The sequence below is a fragment of the Papilio machaon genome, chromosome 9, assembly GCF_912999745.1.
Source record: "Papilio machaon chromosome 9, ilPapMach1.1, whole genome shotgun sequence".
Taxonomy (NCBI): Eukaryota; Metazoa; Arthropoda; class Insecta; order Lepidoptera; family Papilionidae; genus Papilio; species Papilio machaon.
Window position 1 is genome coordinate 4,329,188 of NC_059994.1, and position 22,350 is coordinate 4,351,537.

At 32.9% G+C, this 22,350-nt stretch overlaps 2 protein-coding genes and 1 long non-coding RNA gene across 3 annotated transcripts in view; 2 read left to right on the top strand and 1 right to left on the bottom strand.

Moving 5' to 3' along the window:
- The window catches only part of LOC106718518 (protein lap4), a 90,955-nt gene extending 80,670 nt beyond the window's left edge, over positions 1-10,285 (bottom strand). The window contains exons 1-2 of the mRNA XM_045679214.1: positions 9,968-10,285; positions 8,855-8,972 (exon numbers count right to left, since the gene is read on the bottom strand). Of these exons, the coding sequence (XP_045535170.1) occupies positions 8,855-8,972; positions 9,968-10,126 (277 nt within the window). The 5' untranslated portion in view covers positions 10,127-10,285. The remainder of the gene's footprint in view (positions 1-8,854; positions 8,973-9,967) is intronic.
- Positions 10,286-10,616: 331 nt separating this feature from the next.
- Positions 10,617-13,362, top strand: LOC106707299 (pyrroline-5-carboxylate reductase 3-like). Its single transcript, XM_045679353.1, has 5 exons — positions 10,617-10,948; positions 11,241-11,500; positions 11,760-11,981; positions 12,386-12,597; positions 12,781-13,362. The coding sequence occupies exons 1-5, from the start codon at positions 10,876-10,878 to the stop codon at positions 12,842-12,844; spliced, it is 831 nt and encodes a 276-aa protein (XP_045535309.1). The 5' UTR covers positions 10,617-10,875; the 3' UTR covers positions 12,845-13,362.
- A 3,984-nt stretch (positions 13,363-17,346) lies between these two features.
- On the top strand, positions 17,347-21,976 carry LOC123721238. Its single transcript, XR_006756187.1, has 3 exons — positions 17,347-17,561; positions 18,370-18,689; positions 21,745-21,976. It is a non-coding gene; the product is annotated as an uncharacterized LOC123721238 (long non-coding RNA).
- Positions 21,977-22,350: the final 374 nt, after the last annotated feature.

The following is a 22,350-nucleotide window of genomic DNA, read 5'->3' on the forward strand; positions in this document are numbered from 1 at the left end:
CACTATGCATAACTCAAGAACGGCTGAACCGATTTGATTGAAAATTGGTGGGCAAGTAGCTTAGAAACAGGAAACGGACATAGGATAATTTTTACCCCGTTTTCTATTTTTTATTCCGCGCGGACGGAGTCGCAGGTAAAAGCTAGTTAATGATAAAAATCATCAACTTTACTCAGAGTGATATTCATTTAAATTTAGATATGTGTGAGAGTGCATTATATTATTATATTATAGTTTATTATATTGTAGAAATATTGATATGTATGCACTTGGAATGTCTCATACAAAGAAGGTACGGAGAAACACTAATCCAATTTTCTTAAGCGCTACTTACTGGGTATGAGTCAAATGCAACGCATAGTAGTAGCTTATATTAAATGCATTCAAGCTGAAGTTTCCATATAAAATCCGTCTGATGTTAAGACGCCAAGACTCCATGTTCATTAATCCACCAGACAGACAACAGTCACGCGAATTTCAGGTTGAAAAACGTCAATGTTCGTGAGACGGCACACGCATAAAAACGACTAATTTATAACTTCATAATAAGTACAACTGCAATGGTATTTGTCTAATAACGAATGTAAAGTTTAATTAATTATTTTGTAAAAAATCTCCGGATAACAAAATCAAAATTATTATAACATGTTTAGAAACACTTACACTGTAATTTATAAAAACTATTCACCTTCAGACATACAACCTGTCACAAATTAATTCTCCAAAATAATTTTTCGATATAGTACATCACAGCTCCCAGATAAACACAAAAATAGTGAAGTGCACTTTACAAAGTTCCTCGAGAGTTTAGTACATGGTACCGTACCAGTAACATACCAGCAGCAGATACAATCATTTACATTACGTCATTCCATCACTGTTATCTATTTCGTAACTGTACCAAAAGTGAACGCCTCTCCCCGCTGTGTTATGGTACGGAGCAACTTACATTCCTAACCCATGTTGAATACAGGTATTTATAGCAGTTGAAAGCTTATATGTTCTCAGTTTGCAATTTATATCACTATATTATTTGACATTTGAGTACTTACAATCTAAAATACTTTAATTCGCAAACGGTGAGGATTACATTTTTAATCGGCTTCAGTTACGGTACGTCTAACGTCTAATGATCCCGTCCACTAACAGGAATTAACATTTTATTTACATTTATGAACGAACTCAGTCAATACAACACTGCCGAATCAAAGCTAAAAGATAGCAAAGATTAACATACATCAGATGCACCATTTGATCGTTTGTCGACTTCTTCCACGGGGAACTTTTTTCTAATAATGCTACATTCCTTAAGACACGTGCTAGGCGTATGTGTTGAGTGATCTTAACGGACGTGATAATTATTTACGTCTGTCGGTCAGTTCTAACAGCATAGAGATTTTATTAAAACAAAAATTGACTAATTATAAACAAATTTAACGGTAAGCTCTGTGCCGTATCATAAAATTAAAATAGCATCGGCATTGTTTTAAATTTAGAGCGGAGCGGTTAACTGTGAATAATGTGAGGTTGGTGCACAGAACACAGAGTACAGAGCGGACGATACACACATAACACAAACCGTCCGTTGCCCGAGTTAACAGGAAATCTAGTTCATCTATACGGGTCGCTGGAGACCCGATTGAATCGCACTCCGTGAACTTTACGTTTCCCATCGTGATATCCATAACATTATGTTATTTTGAATAATATTGCATGCATGAATTGCGATGCTTTTAATGAAAAGACAAGCTGGGAATTTAAATATTGTTATTGTTTTTACTTTTATAACCTACGGCTACTCTTCGTTAATATAACATTCCGAAATCGTAAAGCAACAGTTGCCCAATTTAAAAAAAAATTATTGGTCCGACTTTTTTGTTTTTCATTAGAATATTAAATTAATGACAACCAAAAACCAGTGGGCCTGTCACGAATATTAGCGGCACACAATTTTTTTCGATGATATAACAAAAACGTTCTCACCAATTTTCGTACTAGGCCCATTGAAATGTTTATTACTCAGTTCTATTTGATTGACGTAAAAAATTGTCAGACATAGTATGCTCCATTTACACTGTCATAGTCAATCGTCTGAAACCGTCTTAAGGTTGATCGTGTCATTTAACTAAACTATAACATAAACCGTTTTGAGATCACTTTTTTTTCTTTTCATTGGATACATTTTGGGGCGTCTAAATCGACATTCGACAGGGCCGCTTCATCATTACTGTCAGCTTTGGACATTGATGCTGCCATAAAATGTTTATTGCGATTTATTTCAACGCCCAAATGAGTTGACAATTTGCTAAAGTTTTTTTTTGATAGCATTTATATTGATTGTTATTTTAACGGGTGTTTGTTTTAGAAAGCAAAAAAAATAAAATAAAAATAGTGTGATTTATGGTTGAAAATTCTAGGGGAACTAAAAATTTATTTTAAATCATATACGTTCATTTAAAAATACGGTTTCGAAACGTAGATTTTGTTTTTGAACAATCAAAATATATAATTCAACTTTCGGAAAACTACCACTCTTTACGAGGTCCCAAGTTGACCTGGTTGTTCGTATAAATCAATTTAGTAGGTAAGGATCAGAAAACTAAACAAAATAATAAAAAAGATACATATAAGACAGTAAAAAATTCTTTTATTTAATTTTACAACTTGTTTGCTTTATGACCTTGCTTGTCCAAATAAAATTGAAACAAATTTTTCCAACAAACAACGCCATAATAGCGAGAGATGACAATAATCAAAGCAATTAATTTACATGAAGCCGACAAAGCCTTACAATCTTGTTCCACAGAGCTTCCTCCAATTTTCGTAATTGGAGTAATTTATTTCCATTTTTAAGCTTGTAACTAACAGAAGTCGGACAATTGCGAGTAAAAAAGTGGATAATCATAAACGAAACTAAGAAGATAAGCAAGTATCTATAATTTACGACTGCAATAACACAACTCACGCTTGTAACCCAAAGGGGTAAACAGAGACTACGGACTTCTATTAGAGTGATCTTGGCACGTTACACTAGTTTCTTCCACATTCATACATCTACGCATACATACACTAGGATTTCAGGTTTCTTAATACCGTGCTTCTTGAGTACCTATTCTATAATTTGATACCGTAGTATTAGATTGGTGTACAAAAACACAATCAATAAAGAAACTTACTTTTTTTGTCAGTTGATAAGGGTCTAATCAAAAATGATTTATCCTGTTTCGTAATACCTGAGCTGTCCTAATGAATGAAATTTGACCTAATAACAATATGACCCCGAGTTTATCGTGGTGTGCTCCGACACTGCCATGGCAGTCACGCTCGCTGCCCATCACCGCTGTAATAGTCTGGCGTTAAACACGCATCATTCAGTCACGGTCTGCTGAATACAAATTCATCAATGACATTCTTCGCAAATAGAAAATAATCATTCAGATTTTTACATAATATTGCATACAATGCAAACTTAACTTGTTTAAGTTGAATTTTTTTTTAAATAAAACCTTAATTATTAAATGTCTAGACTATAATTAACAATCGAGCTGAGAAAAATTCTTCCTTACTACGTTATTGCATGCCATAGTAACATTAAGGCACGACTTAAATAAATATCAAGACATATTGTAAAATCAGATAAGATTATACATTTCACATAATACAAATTGATTGAATCTTTCTGATGCTAATTATATATATATATATATATATATATATATTTCCGTCTGAATTTATTAAATCTTCAAATAGAGCCTGTCAATCAAGAAATATAATATGTCTATACATAGTTTATTTAAATTTATAACCCATACATTCCTCATACATCTACAATCTTACTAATCTTAATAATATTGCAAATGCGAATATTTAGATGGATCGATGTATGAATGGATGTTTGTTTGAAGGTATCTCCGGAACGGCTCAAGGGATTTTGATGAAATTTGGCATAGATGTAGAACATATTATGGAAGAACACATAGGCTACTAATTAAGTTTTTTTTAGTGCCGCGCGGACAGAGTCGCAGGCGACAGTTTTAATATTATAAAGAGATAAGATTTGTTTTTCTATACGTATAATAAAAACTACTAACCGATCAAAAAAAATTCTTGTGCCATTCGCAAGCAACATTATAGCCAAGTAAAATAGGTTATGTTTATAACATTTTTTTCAATTCGTACGCAGACATCGTCTTGGGCAAAAGCTAGTGTTTAATATAAAGGTAATGGTACGAAACCGTTACACCGACATTAGATTTTACAGACATCACAAGACAAGGCTATAACAACGGTCGCTAGTGGTTACACTAGATCTAGCCAGCACCGTGGGAAAGAAAACTCGAGTTTGTAAATGTAGAATGTTCTACTATCCGGCGAATACTTCCTTATTTTTGTGCATTAATTGGCGCACTTAGAATTATTGAGTGGTCACTAAGGTTGCCACTTAGTGAGGATGAAGTATACAAAAGGAATGTTCGTCACATTTTTTCAAATTTACTTCTAGGAAAAATCAATTTAGCAAAAGATATTCAAAATATAAGAAATGTGATTAGCAATATTTATTAAATTAAATGATAACTATGAAATGCCGTGAAGAGTCTTCAAGGAAGATGGAAATTATTAAAATGGCTTCCACATTGAAGATAAGGAAATTACTCTATGCTTTGATGTTAATATGGAGCTGTAATGAAATGAGTTGCGCATTTCTGCTTAAACCAATATTTATTAGGTATCTAGCAGTATGACGCTGTACCTACCTTATATATTGTACAGATGCTTATGTATTTACAATTTTTGCACATAAATTGCAGTAATAGAAGCTATACCAACCTAGAGCACACTACCATCGAATTGACATTGACCAAATTGACAAACGTATCTATTTCACTCGTTCAATTGTTACAATAGCCCTGTTCTAATTTATGGATTCCGGATTGTTTCTAAGCGAACCATATTATCATTTATGATAGAAGCAATAAATATTACCGTCCAAATGTTTATCTATTGAAGTGCTTTTAAGAGTTTTTTTGGTTTATGATATTATTAATCAGCGTGAAAGCTTTCAAATATCATTGGAATGGATTGAAAAAAGATTCACCTTTGTAAACATCTACGTTAGTAGGAGCCAATAAGTTTATTTTTTATAAATACACAATAGTTACTCTATTTTGTAAGGAATTTAATAAAAACGACTCTATTCATTTATAATTACTTGCTTTCGCTTTTGTTATTCAATTATGCAAATGTTTATTTGTTGAACTCGCGGCGATCACGCACAGGCTGCCATTTTATCGATTGCGTGACGTTTGATCTCAACAAAACTTATTAATTTACGTCATAAGTAGTTACGAGCATATCATCATCATTTGGTATTCCTATTTGGTAATTAGTTCTATAAATAGATTAAATTCTTCCCACGTAGGATTAAATATCGTTCACATAACTTTTATATTATAAACTATAATATAGCACCTTTGTATGTTGCAATAACAAATTTTCCAACTGATGAAATTGTGGCCAAATGACATTTCACCAAAATGGAAAATGAAAGTCCTCGACATAAAGACGTAAAAAAAGATCGAGATCTAGTTTTAAAATAATTCAATAAACTCAAGCATTGCAAAAATATACATCTCAACTTCGATACTTATATAGTCTAGCTGCAACAACGTATGTATGTTGTGCAGTTAAACCACATGACATTTCTTGTGGTTTCAATGTGGTAACGATTGTTTAGAACCTGGCTCACGACGGCTGGATTATATGAATAACACTCAAGTTGCGGTTTGTCACCATTCTGCGAAGCCTTACTGCAAATTGTTATTATCCAGCGAGTATGTGAGTAAGAAAGTGATGAATTCAGATATGATGGCTGATGGAGACTTAAGAAAGATTAATACATACTGTACGTACTTTCCGTAAGGAAGAGGGCAGGATAATGACATGCAGAACACACAACCTAGTTGTAGGCAATCGATGTAAGATAGATTCTTTTAGTATCATTACGGACACGTATGTCTTTATTACGAAAGTAAGTGCATAGCAACACTTAGATAAGGCAAGGCAGTGATCAAGTCGTCGACGACATTAAAACGGTACCCCGTAGCGTACCGTTCAGAAATTACACGCGTGCAACGCATCGCCGGCATGTTATGGTAACATTAACTACATAATATACCAACTGAATATACAACCTTGTTATATAAACTTAGCTCTAAGGAACATGATAATCTTAGATAAGTTTAAACAAGAAACTATTTACTATTATTTCCCTTATAAAAGTACGAAATTTTCATTTTATAAATCAAATTATAATATGAAAAAGACAGATATTTTTACCTGTCATGATATAATATTCTTTTATCGCATAATAATGGCGGAATAAAAATTTAAAACACGATGACATTTTTACACGAACGTAATCTGGTCTCTTGATGTGCTACAAAGAGATTTACAACATCACGCTCAACATTCTAAAGCCTCGTAAAGTGTCATTTCTGTCCCGTGTTACAAACAGTATCAGTATTAACTAGAATACTGGACACGTTTGGTCGACACGAATACCTGGATTTACAAACATTTTGTAAATACTAACAGAAATAAATCATATACCTACTAATAGAAATATATCTTGTAAAATTGTGTTTAAATGCTTATAATTACTAATTACCCTTATTCATTGTAAGTTCTGAAAAAACTATTTTATGAACCCTCCAAAAACAAGCATGATGGAGCAATGTAATTGGAACCATACAATAAAGGTCACCAAACAATACGCCATCAGACTGACAGACAAGCCTTTACAGATTATGTAAGCGCCAGGGTCGAGATTGAACGCAATGACCGGACTCAAGAGATCATTACAAAGTATTATATGTTATATAAATGTCATTCTGTAATTTATTGTTGATAAAGCCAACAGCTTTTTTGATATAACGTTATAAATCTCATCGCGATAGCCGAGTGGTTAGGTAGACTGTCTTCAAGTTTACGGACATCAAATCGATTACCTGATGCTCCGAGTATACACAATTATAATTTAAGGAATTTAAAAAAGTGTACCCTGACAGTATTTCTGTAAAATCAACGTAACGATTATTTTTGGCACTGATTTTATTAAAGAAAAATTTTATTTTCTGGAATATAAAAACAGTGAAAGACATTCGAGCCAAAAACGGTGGAACTGACGACAAATGTAGTGTATTTCCGATTGAATTTTTTTATATATTCTCCAATTATTTTAAACAAGCATACCTTTTATAAAAAACTTACCAATTCCATATAACATTAGAATAATAACTAATCTTCAATGGAAAATCAGAAAAACCCCAAACGCACTGCAAAATGTAGGCTTTTTTTATGAAATAGTATTTCCTTGTGAATCACTTTGCATATTGAGTAAAGTCTGACAAAAATTCGTTCAGTAATTTTTCAGTTCGACTATTCGTTAGATTATTTATCGAAGAAACTATGTAGTTATAATCCGTAGTCTTGAGTGTGATGCACAATAAGTAGTTAAAGTGTATAGCTGTTAAAAAAACCTTCAAGATCTAGCACTAAACAGTGTACAAAGGAAGACGTTAAGTAGAGATTTACTGGGACGAGCGAGGCCGCATGGCGGAAACCTCACGGGAACCCACGTGCATTGTACTAGGATTTATTACTGACTATTATATTTTCTAAATGTTCAGGAATTAAAGTAAAACATCATTATAATAAGAAGAAACGGTTTGACACTAAGCTTTTAATAATGTTTGTATTACTAGTTAATATTATTAGGCATTACTTTTCGAAATGGATAAAGCACACTAGTTAATTAAGATATTTTTTTTTGGAATAATGAAAAATAATAATTTAAACCAGACGTAGACATAAAGCTTAGATTTAATCTAAGCTCTTTGAAACTTGATTACATGCATTTTAATCCTTTGTTTTTTTCTGTAGTTGTATTCTACAGTAGAAGAAATGAAAAATCGAAATAAAACTTGCAAAGGAAGCATGCAATCGTGACGGAATTTCAATTCGTAGCGGGCGTTCCACTCTGTATTGTTATGGGAGAGGAATATTTGCAGAATAGTTTCGATAGAACAGTATCCGTGCAGGTGGTTGGTACGCGTTGCTATGTGGCCCGGCATGGCGCGCGATCAGCATACGAATGGACAGCGCAACTATGGAGCGGTTACCTTTTCGGTAATGTTACGAGGCACCATGTCCGGTTCACATTTCAAAACATTTCACATGTATTTAGACTTAACTGTTATAACCGATAGATTATAATCGCAACGTGTTGAATACATAATACATCCGCGATATCAATTTCAGCAAAAATAACGAAAGGGATGACCTTTCGTTATTTTTGACAAAACAGAGCTAACAATATATTTTAAACGGACGTTTAAGTTTCAGAATTCCACAGGTAGTAATATTCATGAAGAATTTGTTGTGACAATGTAAGATTTTTGAGTGAAATGCTACTTCTATAGGACTTATACTATGGTCTATCTATTTATTTCTTTATTTATATCAATGCTTTAAACACATAACAACAATTGGTAGAAATTTTTGTATATAACTTTATTGGGCTGCCAATGAGTATGTGTGCTCAAAGTAAAATTTCTTTAAACAATTTGGAAGCAGCACTTTACATGTATTGTAGCATTGCTTATTCCATAATTTACTGTTTGTCTTAATCAGTGTATAAATAAAAAGTTAAATCAACAGTTTCAGCGACTTTGATTTCCCAATGTAACCTGACCTCGGACTTCTTTGGACAACAACATAATATTGGCTTCAAACGTAGATATAGGTATTTTATTTTACAAACAACTGTTTGGTGTAAACATTAAGAAACACTTACCATTTCTGGATACATCAAGTTCAACTAGATTTTCAAAATTCTGGATGTCAGATGGAAGTTTATGAATTTCATTATCACTAAGGCCTAATCTTCTCAACCGATGTAGTCTGAAGAAGTTCTGCAACAATTACAATTACTTGCATTAATAATACATTTTATTGAGACAATCTTTCAGTCACGAGTAACAAGTAAAGACAGAAGTTATGAATACACAAATGTTCCTATCAAATATTCATCTTACATAGATGAAATATTTTTATGTATTAGCCAATGATCTTATTATTTATCGACAATCAATGAATAAAGAATACTTGGTCAACCAACAGACACTGGGCCAGCTTGGTTGACCATGGCCTAGTCACCCCTAATATGAGTAGACTCCAATCTCCTTGGTGGGGACATACATGAGCTGAGGATGATAACATAGTAGAGTATCAGTAATTATAATTCCTAATATTAAGAAAATCATGCAAGGTATACCTTCACCAAAACAAGCCCAACGCTGGGTGTGCGCTACAGTCTTTTTTCAAAACAATTAACTTTCATTAAAATTTGTTCTCATGTTATTAATTCAAAACATGGGTTTAATTACTTTATTATACTCATTTAAGAAACATTAAATGTAAGAAATATTAAAAAATCAGAAACTTAATATGTCAAGCAAATTAATTAATGTCCAGGATTACTTTGAAGGAATAACTAAATTAAAGCTTTGAGGGTAACCAACGTTAATATAGAGCACTTTTGGTATGTGTTCTTTTTATATTATTTAAAAAAGTGACAAAGGAATTAGTTAAGATATATAGAAAATTAAAATATTAGATTAAATATAATACATAAAAACTAAAATATATCATTAAAAGGTGTCCCTTTATATTATAATGATAGGCATCTCATATACTTTTGTAAATAAAAACAGCAAATTTTATTTGTTACTTCATTTAAACTGAATCGATCAACCGAGACGAGACATCAATCAAGACAATATTAAAGCAATTTCTACATGAAACAAAAATAAAATGATATACAACGTAGTAATATTTACACCTCGTAATGATAAGGTGAACGCCCACGATCGTAAGTGATATTAATTGAGGTCGACCAATAACATACCTTAGGTAAATCTCTTATATGATTGGCATCCAAAAAAAGTTCCTCCAAACTTCTGGAGTATCTCAGGATGTCTTCAGGTACTGTTGGCAAAGAGCAATGCCGCTTGTCTACACATTCCACTTGCCGATTGCATTTGAACAAAGGTATACACCGAAACATGTTGGACACTACACTTCAATCAAACTATAAAGAGATAATTCACTACCACGACACATATTTGTGCGTCTTTTGAAATTAACACTATCTCAGCATTTTAAATATTAAAACGACAACAAAGTATTCCAAAATGCACTAGAGACACCTCACCCTCGAAAATGAAGCCACAAACTGTCAGTGTTGCCGTAATATTCGGTTCACGATACACGACGTAAAGTTTTCCTTTTGCTTTTGATTCACTCTTAGATTTTTTATTATTTCTTTGTTAATGTCTATTCATAACTAGACAACAAACTATAACGAATAAATTAAGTCAAAAACATAACATTTCGCAAAAAAACGTTTTGCAAATATTTATTGACTGCAGTAGGAATTACTAAAAGTTTTTCTAAAATGGCATACTAGCAACCCTAAAAAAAAGCGATGGCATATGTCTTGTCTTCCCTTTGTCGTTGACACTTGACATACGTCACGTCCTCAGATTATGAATTATATCACATTTATAGCATTTATATCTGTCATAAATGTTCCATCATCATCATCATCATCATTATCAGCCTGAGTTTGTACACTGCTGGACGTAGACCTCCCCCATACGATCCCTTAAATAGAGTTTGATTTCAAAGTCGAAAAATTTAACACCTATTTACCTACAAATCAGTTAAATAAATAATTGCATGAATAAATACGATACGAAGAACTAATCATTTTTAAATCTTTTATCGGAACGGAGCTTGTCGAATAAAAATAACATGTCGATTACTATTGGTTTTATTGGTGGTGGAAATATGTCCACAGCAATTGCTAAAGGAATTTTGAGAAACGGTAAGTTTTAAAAAATAATTGAGAATTTTCCAATTATTCATTACTTGTTTTTAATAACCTTGAGCATGTCTCATTTTAATTTGGTTTCCATGGTAATCTTACATTGGTGACAGGTTACAGCCTTATGGTTTGCTGTCGCCCAAAACTACGTTCGCGCGGAAATGTCTTCTTCCTGACTGTGTTCTACATCTATACCCAATTTCATCGAGATCCATGGAGCCGTTCTGGAGATACCTTACAACAAAGTTTCATCTAAACATTCATTTTTATAATATTAGCAATTTTATTTCAGATTCATATTCTGCATCTCAAATTTGGGTATCCGGCCCCCATACAGCTCACCTAAAACACTGGGAAGAAATGGGTGCCAATGTAACGGACAAAAATGGAGAAGTATTAAGTAAATGCGATGTTGTATTTCTTGGTGTTAAGCCAGGTGTATTGAGTTATGCTATTAGTGATTGTCTTAAATCCTTGCCTTCTGGTGGTCCTCGTAAGAATTTCTTTTTTGTTTCAATGTTGGCTGGTATCACTATTGAAACTCTACATGAGGTTTGTCCATTTTATATACGTTTTGTGTTTTTGATCCCTTTTTTAACATGTTATTAATCATATGTCACACTTTTGTGTTTTTCACATTAATAAAAGTGATGACCTATGTTCAGAATAGCAGTTGTAATTCAATGTTTAAAAGAGTAGTATTGAATAAAGCACTATAATATACAGACCTTGAATACAACTCATGAACTTTTACAATAATTCAAGAAGAACAATCCAGAATTATTTAAATATTTTTTTTTTAATTTTCCAGGCATTCAAGGTGTTTGATTTTCCTACAAGTGTTATAAGGATAATGCCCAATACACCAATGAGTGTTGGTGCAGGAATTTGTCTATATACACCAGATGATAAAGTCAAACCAGAGCAATGCATGCTTCTGGAGAAACTTCTGAATAGTTGTGGTATTTGTGAGAAAGTCACTGAAACGTTAATGAATTCTGGATCCTGCCTGCCTGGTTGTGGACCGGCTTTTGTAAGATATTCATTCTTTATATTTTTTTGATGCTTGAAAAGAGTATCAAAATAAATGATTCTTTTGTTAAATGACCAATTCTTGTAAACATTTAACATATTTTGTGTACATAATGTATTTATAACATGTATAACAAAACAACAGTTTGTAAAATTTTTGTTTGTTTGTCTATCTATCTGCAAGTCTATTTTTATGGGTATCTCTGAAACGGCTGGTCTCATTTTGTTGGGACTTTGGTGGAAAGGAAACTGATGTATGCAGCAATAAGTAACATCAAATTACAATTGTCCATGAATGAAAAAGCAGTTTTTGGGTGGCAGAAAAAAAACTTAAAACAACAGGTTTGTAATTAAGGTTTTTGAAATCCAATATTATTATGAAAACATATAATGTTAATGTTTCAGATGTATATTGTAATAGAAGCATTAGCAGATGGAGCTGTAAAACAGGGTGTTCCAAGGGCAATGGCCCTGCGTTGGGCATCTCAAGTTTTAGTGGGCAGTGGAGAAATGGTGTTACAGTCCAAAAAACACCCTGGTCATTTGAAGGATGAAGTCTGTTCACCAGGTGGCTCCACTATATGTGGTGTAACTGCCCTGGAGAATGGAAGAATAAGGTTTATAAAATGTTTTTCTATTCATTCATTTTTTGTTTTACCTAATTAAATTTTCCTAGACTAAGATGTATCTCATGATTTATCCTGAAAAGCGCAAGTATGTACTTTCACTCGAAATTTTTAGTTACTGAAAAAGTTGCTATCTATTAGGTACACTTTTTTGAAATGTCACATTTTTTTCAGGGCTACCTTAATTAGTGCAATAGAAGCGGCAACATTGAGAACGTATGAGATGGGGAAGAAATAAATCAGTAAATAAATGAAAGAGATTACTACAAGAAATGCGGGTTTACTTGGGTATTATTTAATTTTTAGAGTACATTTTATTTTTGTAATAATTTATTTGCATCCAAAGTTAAAGGTTAGTGTGTTGTTTTATTTATTTCTTTGTCTATTTGTAATCAGACAAAGTACATACTAATGAAAGATCTAGTAGATTTTTCTTTTAAATATCATAAGATTCAAACTTTAATGTGGCTTGTGATAATTTGCTTTTTTATGTGCATTGATGTAGCCAGCCTACTCATGCCTTTAAGTGCCCTATGTTGTTTACGTCTATTACTCAAATTACGCTGTGCAGTGTCTCGTGCGATGTACCGAGCCGCCATAAAGTTTATATCTTATTGTACCATGACTTATACTCGCACCTAAGTTTTTTAAGCTATAAAGCTTTCCTACATGGCTGTACTAATAAATATACATGACATTGTTTATTTCTAAACGAAATAAGTCCTAACATAACCATAATTTAAATGTAAGTATTACATAGTTTATGTGATATGATTGTGATAATTAAAAATTATCTAATTAGTGACCGATTGCATATTAAAGTGTATTTTTTTTTATTTATCTTGAGTTTAGTAACTATTTTTCCTCTTTCTTGATTGTAGTGTTCTTTTGATGAATGTAGTTTTATTAGTTTTTGAGTAAAACAATCAAGTCTTTTAACTTACAATATTAGTTTAGACTACACCATTTGTTCAGTATTGTAATAGACTTAATACTATATATATGACAAAAATGCTGTTGTAGCATAGAATAGTTTCTTTTTAGTAAATGTTGCCCACCTACAATATTATAATAGTTACAGTATTATTTATTAATAAAATTTAAACTTTATTCCGTAGTTATTCACCTAAATAATGCTTGTGTAAATAAATAAGTGGTCGGTAGAAAATGGATTACATATTTATTCTTACAAGAGTACAAAAGTTTTTTAAATATTTTTATTTTATATTCACACTATTATAAATGCTACAATTTATTATCCCAGTTAGTTATTATCTACATTATGATATTAATAGCGTTTTTTTATGTAAAATAAAAATGGCGTGATTCAGTAATAACGACATTTATGTAAGACATATTATTATTATCTCTTAATATTATCTGTCAATGTACAAAGTAATTAATCAGTATTCAAAGTAATTAACCAATGAATATAGAATATGTAATCAAGATTTCCTTTCATTGTATTTTATTTATTTTTATGTAATGTAATATTTTTGTTAATATATTGATTCTCTTATATATCTAGTATTCATCATGTGTATGAGTTTATTTTACATTATGTTTATAAAAGGTTGTTATGTGTATAAACACATAATAACAATAATTTAATATTAATATTTGCTTATTGTAATGTAAATTATAGCAGGAAATAATACAATATTTATTTGTAAACAAATAAAATAATGAACAAAATATTATTATTTTTATTTGGTAATATCGACAATACTGAAATCAGGTTACATTATACGTTATCTTATAAGTCGTGGCTTATAAATAATACTAGCTTAATCTCAGTTATTTACTCGCCATGCGTACCAAACAAATTTCCAAAGTACATTGTCGTTCATTTTGTCCTCTTTGAAACATTAGAAAAAAACGATATTATGTTTCGGCAATGGAAACTGAAATATTAAAACTTTTTTAGTACAAATGGAAGACCTAAATTAATAAATGTATCATATAGCTTTAGCTCATTTTATTTAAAGTTTTACAATTTATATTTTTCAACTTAAATTTAGTGTTGAGATTAATAAGTCTGATTTCAATATCATTGTAATATATTTTAGGCATTTATTTTAAATAACAACCAAAAGCAATATAAAATAATTTTAAAGTACCTACATTGTCTATATAAACCACACGATCGGTAAAGCTTTCTCTGTGAATGTTAAATCGAATTGCAACAGTAAAATCTGTAATTTTTTTAGTAATTGAAACCTCTTTTTAATTAATTATTACTAGTATTCGTAGAAAACTAGGGACAGTATCAATTACAGTACTCCATCAAATTTTATTTATTTCCCCTAGTTCACAATTTATAGACTATTTTAGTCATGCGTTCTCTAATTTAATTTCTTTCTCGTATCGTTTGTTTATCGCTAGTACAAGCCAGTTTATTCCAGTTAAACTGGTAACTATTCATGTATAGTAAAGGACTATATTTTATCTGTCGTCCATGTTAAAGTAAATTTTTCTCGTGGTCTGAGCCGGCGTGTAAGGGTGATACGGATGCACGCAAACCGATCTTCTAGTGAATATAAATAGAGATATTCTTCTAGCTAGTCCAACGCCTATGTCGATACTTCTATGCCTCGGCACTTCCATCATCTCCATTTCCTCCTCCTCGGATCCCCTTAAGCAGCTAATATTTCGCAAACGATTACGTACTTTGCCGAACTTCCAAATAGACCGAATACTTTTAAGACGACGCAGTAGAGATTTTTTATTATTTCTTTTTATTATACTATCTTGTGTAACACTTTCATCGTCTTTATTCACAAGTTCTGTATATTTTTTTGATGTTCCTGCGAATGTTATCAATGGTATGTCTTCTTCACTCATTACTATATTTCTGTTGTACGCATTTTCGCAGCGTACGTTCTATGTCGGTGTACTAGAGCGAACTAAAGTTCCGCCGACTAACTTTGGCATTGATTGAGCTTGACGTCTAAGATAAGATATTGAGATTATTGTGATTATGATCATGATTTGTAGCGTTCGTACGAATGTATTGAGTTTGAAGCATAGATTTAAATCCTATTTTAGTAGTTTCGAATGTAACACCCAAAATAAACAAATATGTGTGGTAAATACACAATGTAAATAAATATTATTGTGCATATCTTGCATTCTGAATTACTATACATGCAAAAAAAAAATTATATGTCTGTTTGCGAATGTTTACTCGTTAAGGTGTTTTATATCTTGATAGCTCAGAGATGGCACTAATTCTATTTTGTATATACTACAAGGTAGCAAACAAGCAAGCAGACACCTGAATTGGCCAAAATAGTGAAGCAACCGCTGCCCATAGACATCTACAATTGCAGTCGCTTTGCCTACATTTAATCAACGGAGGACGGGACGCACAGAAAGAAAACATATTTCCCCTTCCTATGCCAAATATCCTGCCCATTATTTCATTATAAGAACAGGGTGGAATGGGAAAGAGTACTAAAATTAGGCCTACGGCACGAACACTTAAAAAAAGAAACGCAGAATTGCTTCCATTTGACGCATGTTTTCTGTGTTGTCACCGATGTATTTCACCGGTCTTCCCCGCATATCTGTGCACTTATAAATATTGTTGTAGCCGAATCTACCACTGTCAAAATATTATATATAGGTATCATCAATTAATTATTTTACATCATTTATGATTCACCACTCCTCCACCTTGTATACAATAATGTCGTGGTAAGTTTTGTAACCAAAAACATCATAAGTCCCCAATTTTAAGTTCAAGGAATTAAAAACAGTTGCATATGTTTTGAAATGAAAGTCTCATCTTCTCCCTGTCCTTGTCCCACTTACGTAGGATCGGCGCCCAGGTTTCCATCGTCTATATCAATCTAACCTAGGCGTACCTCTACCGGTTTAATCCTTCACACTCTTACTTAACGTTCTCCTTGCCAAGCTAACCATAGTCCCACTGTGGCAATTTGGCACAGATGTAGAACATAGTCTGGAAGAACACATAGGCTAATTATTAAGTTTTTTTAAAGGCCGCGGGGACAGAGTCGCGGGCGATAGCTAGTATACAAATAATCTGCTATTTTTAAATACTTATGTGTATAAATTTTGACAAAAAGTATGTATTTATGGGTAAGCGTAACCTTGAATAATTCAGCCTGTCTCAAAATTGCAGCAAAAAAATTGTATTGCAACCTTGTGTGCAGTCACCGTGAGGCGTTTGTTGTGTTACACTTCCTAAAATGCAAACCGGCAAAGATGTAGTTTCTCAACATTTACATTGTTTATGTTAAATGCGGTTACTGGTACGTATAATAGGATGATTGCAATATTTTAGGAACTTCGAATAATACTGTTGTAGATAATTATCTTAGAAGATGTTTATACGAGCTATTTGTACTGTGCTGAAAATGACTTGATAGAGAAGCTATGAGGTTCTTCCTTGGAATCTCAGACTTTAATTTTTCTATGTATGTCTCGTACTTTTTGTGTTACCGCCACATTGACTGCTTCAAACCGTCAGTACCGACAACTTATAGCAGAGTTAGTCTTTAAAAATTACTAAACAATTTTTCCGAAAACATTTCATTAAAGACTGATAGGTTTTATAATTAAATGACGTTTAAAATCGCTTCTGATGCAATCTGAGTTTCATCGAATCTTAACAACTGTAGGTAGATACAGGCAAGGTTGACGTAGTCCGGTCTCATTTCACGCTACAATGGCCGTCCGTGACTCACGCTCAACGTTTTCCCTTTAGAGTTTTCATGTTTAATATTGCGATCGAGCAGTCAACACGTCTGTAGTGAAGTTAGTCGTTGTTATTGCGCAGGCGTGTAAAGTCATAGTTTTCCCGCTGTGACAAATCGCTTATATCTTGGTTCATAGTTGTTTGTGCCCCGTCAGTGTTGGGCAACAGGTGGATAAGCTGGTGTACTCTAATTTTTGGGTCATTTTATGAAATTCTAGTCAAAAGCGAGGTAATTTTTTTATTGTTTTTTCATTCTTTGTCGCTTACTAATTTCATTGTCGTCCACTACTACCTACTAACAAAGTCATGTGATGTATTAAAGTGAGGTAGGTAATAATTGTTCTAGTTCTTTTTTAACTTTTATTTATTCAAGTGCTCTTCTGTAACTTGTACCTAATCTTTTAACCTTAGCATAGATTCCTTTAATTATTGTAATAACTGGAATAAAAAATTCTAGGTATTTATAAGCCATATCACTTATCAACCTACACAATAACTTGTAATCCATCGATTTACTTCGGAACGTGAGATAAGGATTGAAAACTATGTTGCCGTCCAATAAATAATACCTTTCCACCTATGTTAAATCTTATTGTGTTTGTATTCTCTATATTCTGGACATTACATATTTTTAAATATAATTTAATACAATTGCATCTGAGATAAATTAAAATTGGTTCGTTTATGTCCATGTTATTAGTGCAAGCACTGGAACACCTCTCGAATCGTACATATCCTTATCGCATAGTTAACAAGAAGTTAAATATTAACGTTAATTATATTTATAATATCGACAAAAATAGTAGTTTCCATTTGCAATAGTGACTGTAAGTAAAAGTATACATTTTATCTTATAGATAAAACACCGTCAGCTAATCATAATTTATTTAGCGATACCTGCAATTTTATCATACAATTTAAGTATTTATTTTATATTTGTTAAGGTAAAGAATCGTAAAACTTGTGACTAAACAATGATAAGGAGTCATTGTTGACTGATAGCGTGAGGTATAAGATATTCGTTGTTTTACTTAAAGGAGTAATACGAGTACGATGGGTCTCTGCTTTTCGTTCGACTGCGGCGATTGCGACATTTGCTGCAATCCTTGTTGTATGGCACTGAGCGCTTGCTGTCTGGTGCCCTGCTTGTGTCCCAACGCGTGCGGCCAACAGCAACAGCAGCCGCCGCAGACGGTGCACGTTCATCACCCGCCGGTCATCATCGAGCAACAGCCCCCTCCGCCCGGCTACCCCTATCCCCCGCCGCCCGGAGGATACCCCGGCTATCCCCCACAACAACCCGGATACCCCGGATACCCCGCATACCCTCAGCCACGGTGAACGGAATTTAATTAAGGTAAGTTTTAATTATCTAAAGTGGACGACTTTAAAATGCTTACGTAGTTTAGTTCTAATATAAAAAAATATTTTATTTGTAACATAGTTAATTAACTGTTGTAGTTATAATGTAAGTAAAAAGTATTCCAAATACATATATTTAACGCTGAAAAGTATGCGTTATCGTAAATAAATGTTTCCAACACGCGAAGGCAAATTAAGAAAAAAGGTTTTTTATAGGTACTTTATAACCTACTTTTAAACTGTCCTTGTTTACGATTATACTTTAATATCAGAACAAAAGTAAAATAATGTTTATTGTTATTTACTGCTTTTCGTTTACACTTAATCTTGTTTCTTTACGTCTATCGAAGATTAACAACATAGGTCCCCACCACCCACCACGTATACACATATGGGTCTATTTTCTCGCAACTCCACGGCTAGCGCAATGTTATACCTTGTATAAATACAAGTATATTCTAACTCAAATGTAAGTCAATTTGAACACTACCTCTATTAATTAACATTTATGTACTATATGCGCCTATAACAACTATGTCGCACCGCCATCTTTTATTCTTTTAACGTGACCTCGATTACGCATGATTATTTAAATTGACATTAGTGAATTCCGGTGATCTGAGAGTCAAATTCTTTTCAGGAGAAAAACCATCTTTTACCGTAGATTTTCATTGACATCATTATCTTTGAAAAAATCGAGATAGTAGTATGTTTTGTATAAGAAAAACGTTTGGAAACCCAACAGGAATAAACGGTGGTGGAAACCTATGGAAACAATATGCAGTCCGATATTGTGTTTATGTCTGTAAGTTAATATACGTTGATATTTTCGAGAGCAAAGGAATGTTTTTAATTAAAATACAAGTGGAATTCTGTATGATCAGGCATGTTATCATGCGACAATAAACATATGATAACTAATTCAAATGATAAAAGATAGCGTATTTCCAAGAATAGGTAATCACATTTTACATTTTATTTTCAACATAATATTTACACATGTCTTAATTTGTTTAAAACTCATTCATATGATTAACTTATTGGTGTTCCACATACATATATAATATGTTTTACACAAAGTGTTGAGTGCATTTACACGAACTCTAATTGTTTAAAACTTTGTATGGAATACACGTGTATGACGTATAACCTTCACACATATCTTTTGTATACTTTTGTTAATAAGACACATGACATCGCAATAATATCCTCTATGACTAATTGTCTGTACTCATTTTTGTGAAAAAACTTGAGAGGTGTCAAGGGACACCCGGATGGAACAAAGTTCCTTTCAATTAATTAGTGAAGGTACCAATGTTTATTCTATGAATAAAAAACTTAAGTCTTCACAAGAAGTACATTTTATTTCTATGAATTTTCGTTATATATTGTCACGTCGTTGCCATGGTGAAGTAGCGCTCATTCTTCTATAGCAAAAAGTGTCGTGACAACTTTTCGTAAGAATTTTTTCCGTCTAGCCCCCTTTCACAACGCGCGATAAGGAACTTCGTTCCAATATTTATGACTACGTAAATATGGGAAACTACTAATTTATTTAGGAATACCGTGAGTTTCCACTACACAATTTCCTGTGCATAAATATTCTGTCATTTCTCTCATTTTCATTGAGAAAAACAGAGATAACAATATGTAAAGGTATTTGGTTTTCAGCAGTTGGTTTATACTTTACTAACCACTTCCTTATACACGAAGTGACTTATACACTTCCCCTTGACTCAAAATTCAATTGTAAAAAAAATTTAATGATGTCATTTCGTATGTTAATTTTGCAATTCCTATGTCATTGTAGTAATGAAAATGTAGACAAATTTGTGACATTTATGAATTGGAATTTACGGGGATTTTCAAAAAGCTATTGCCAATGATTGACTCAAGGAAATGTTTCAATTACAAGTCATCTGAAAAGGAGTAATTTAATTGATTATTAATTATAGTTTATTATAATACTATTGTTACATCGATTTAAAATACATATTTTAAACATGATTTTAATTGCTTACAATATTCTACCTTATTCGGCGTAATTAATTTGTGTTAGCCAGCAACGATGTTTATGACGGTATTTTCGTGGTAAAAGATAAAGTTTATCTAATTTATACCGGAAATGTTAAAATAATTATTTCGATAGATTAAAATTTAAATGTACAAGATATACACTCTTTACGGAAATAGTATTGCGTTTAAAATCTCACAATGCAACAATTGTGAGTCCTACTGGTAGTTAGATAGTAAGATCATTTTACTAATATTATAAATGCTAAAGTTTAGATGTTTCTATGGATTGATGGATGGATTGAGGGATGGATGGATGTTTAGTAGAAGGTATATCCCGAACGGCTCAACTGATCTTGATGAAATTTGGCACAGTTGTAGAACGTAGTGAGAGCGTCGGTGGCTCAGGGGTTAAGCACTTGACTTGCAATCTGCAGGTCCAGGGTTCGAATCCCGCCATGTACCAATGTGTTTTTCGATTTTCGATTTACATATGTACATTTATCCGACGTTCTTACGGTGAAGGAAAACATCGTGATGCAACCTGCACATATCTGAGAAGAAATTCAATGATATGTGTGAAGTCAACCAACCCGCACTTGGCCAGCGTGGTTGACTATGGCCTAGTCACCCCTAACTTGGAGTAGGCTCCGAGCCCCTCGGTGGGGACGTATAGTGAGCTGATGATGATGATGATGATGTAGAACCTAGTCTGGAAGAACACGTTAAGTGTTTAATTGTGTTCAACACATACTTATTAAGTGTTTTTAAATACCGAGCAGACGAAGTCGCTGGCAACTAGTAGGGATATTAATTTAAGTTTATAATTATAACACGTAATGTAATCGATCCTTTTTTGTAATCGAAGGTTTTCTGGGTTGTACCCTACCGCCAATAACCTACAACAAAGTTCGTAATTCTCTAGATGGGTTTCTTACCACGATTAGCCTTTTTGACCAACACTCACTATCCAGCGTAGTTATCACTACTTTCAACATTTTTCATAGTTCTAATGACAATTTTCTATCGTTTTCCAGGATGGGCTGCAACATATCGGTGCGGCCCTGTTGTTGCTGCTGCATCCCGTGCTTGTGCTGCGACTGTGGCGCCCCTCCGCCGCGCACCGTTGTACACCACGTGGTGCAAGCGCCCCCTCAACCTGCAATCATTGTCAACCAACCACCACCACCATACAGATAGTTACGTACAGTCAGGGAATTCCGCTGTGTTCCACTTACGGAAAAATTGTCTTTAAATTTTTACGAAATTATAGTAGCAATTAGTCGTATAGACCGACTTTTTTCGTATAGACACGTTTAAAAGTTGAGTCCTATTAGATATTTTTCCGCGTAGTCTTCTCAATGCATACAAAACATTCAAACTACTGCGTTTTTAAGGTGGAATACCGCCAGTTTCCTCGATTGTACGTTCCAGATGGCGTGTACAATATGCTCGAGAAATGGTGCTTCTTTACTATATAAAAAAATTGCTTAGTATCGGTTACAGTATTTTTGTAAGTGTTAACAAACGCTTACAAAAATATGTTGTTGTTCAATTCAAACATAAGTGGAAACCCACGATAGTAAGGTGTCAAAGAAAATCGTCTTTTTTAGTGCAACGACAAGAGTTAGACCAAAGAGGTA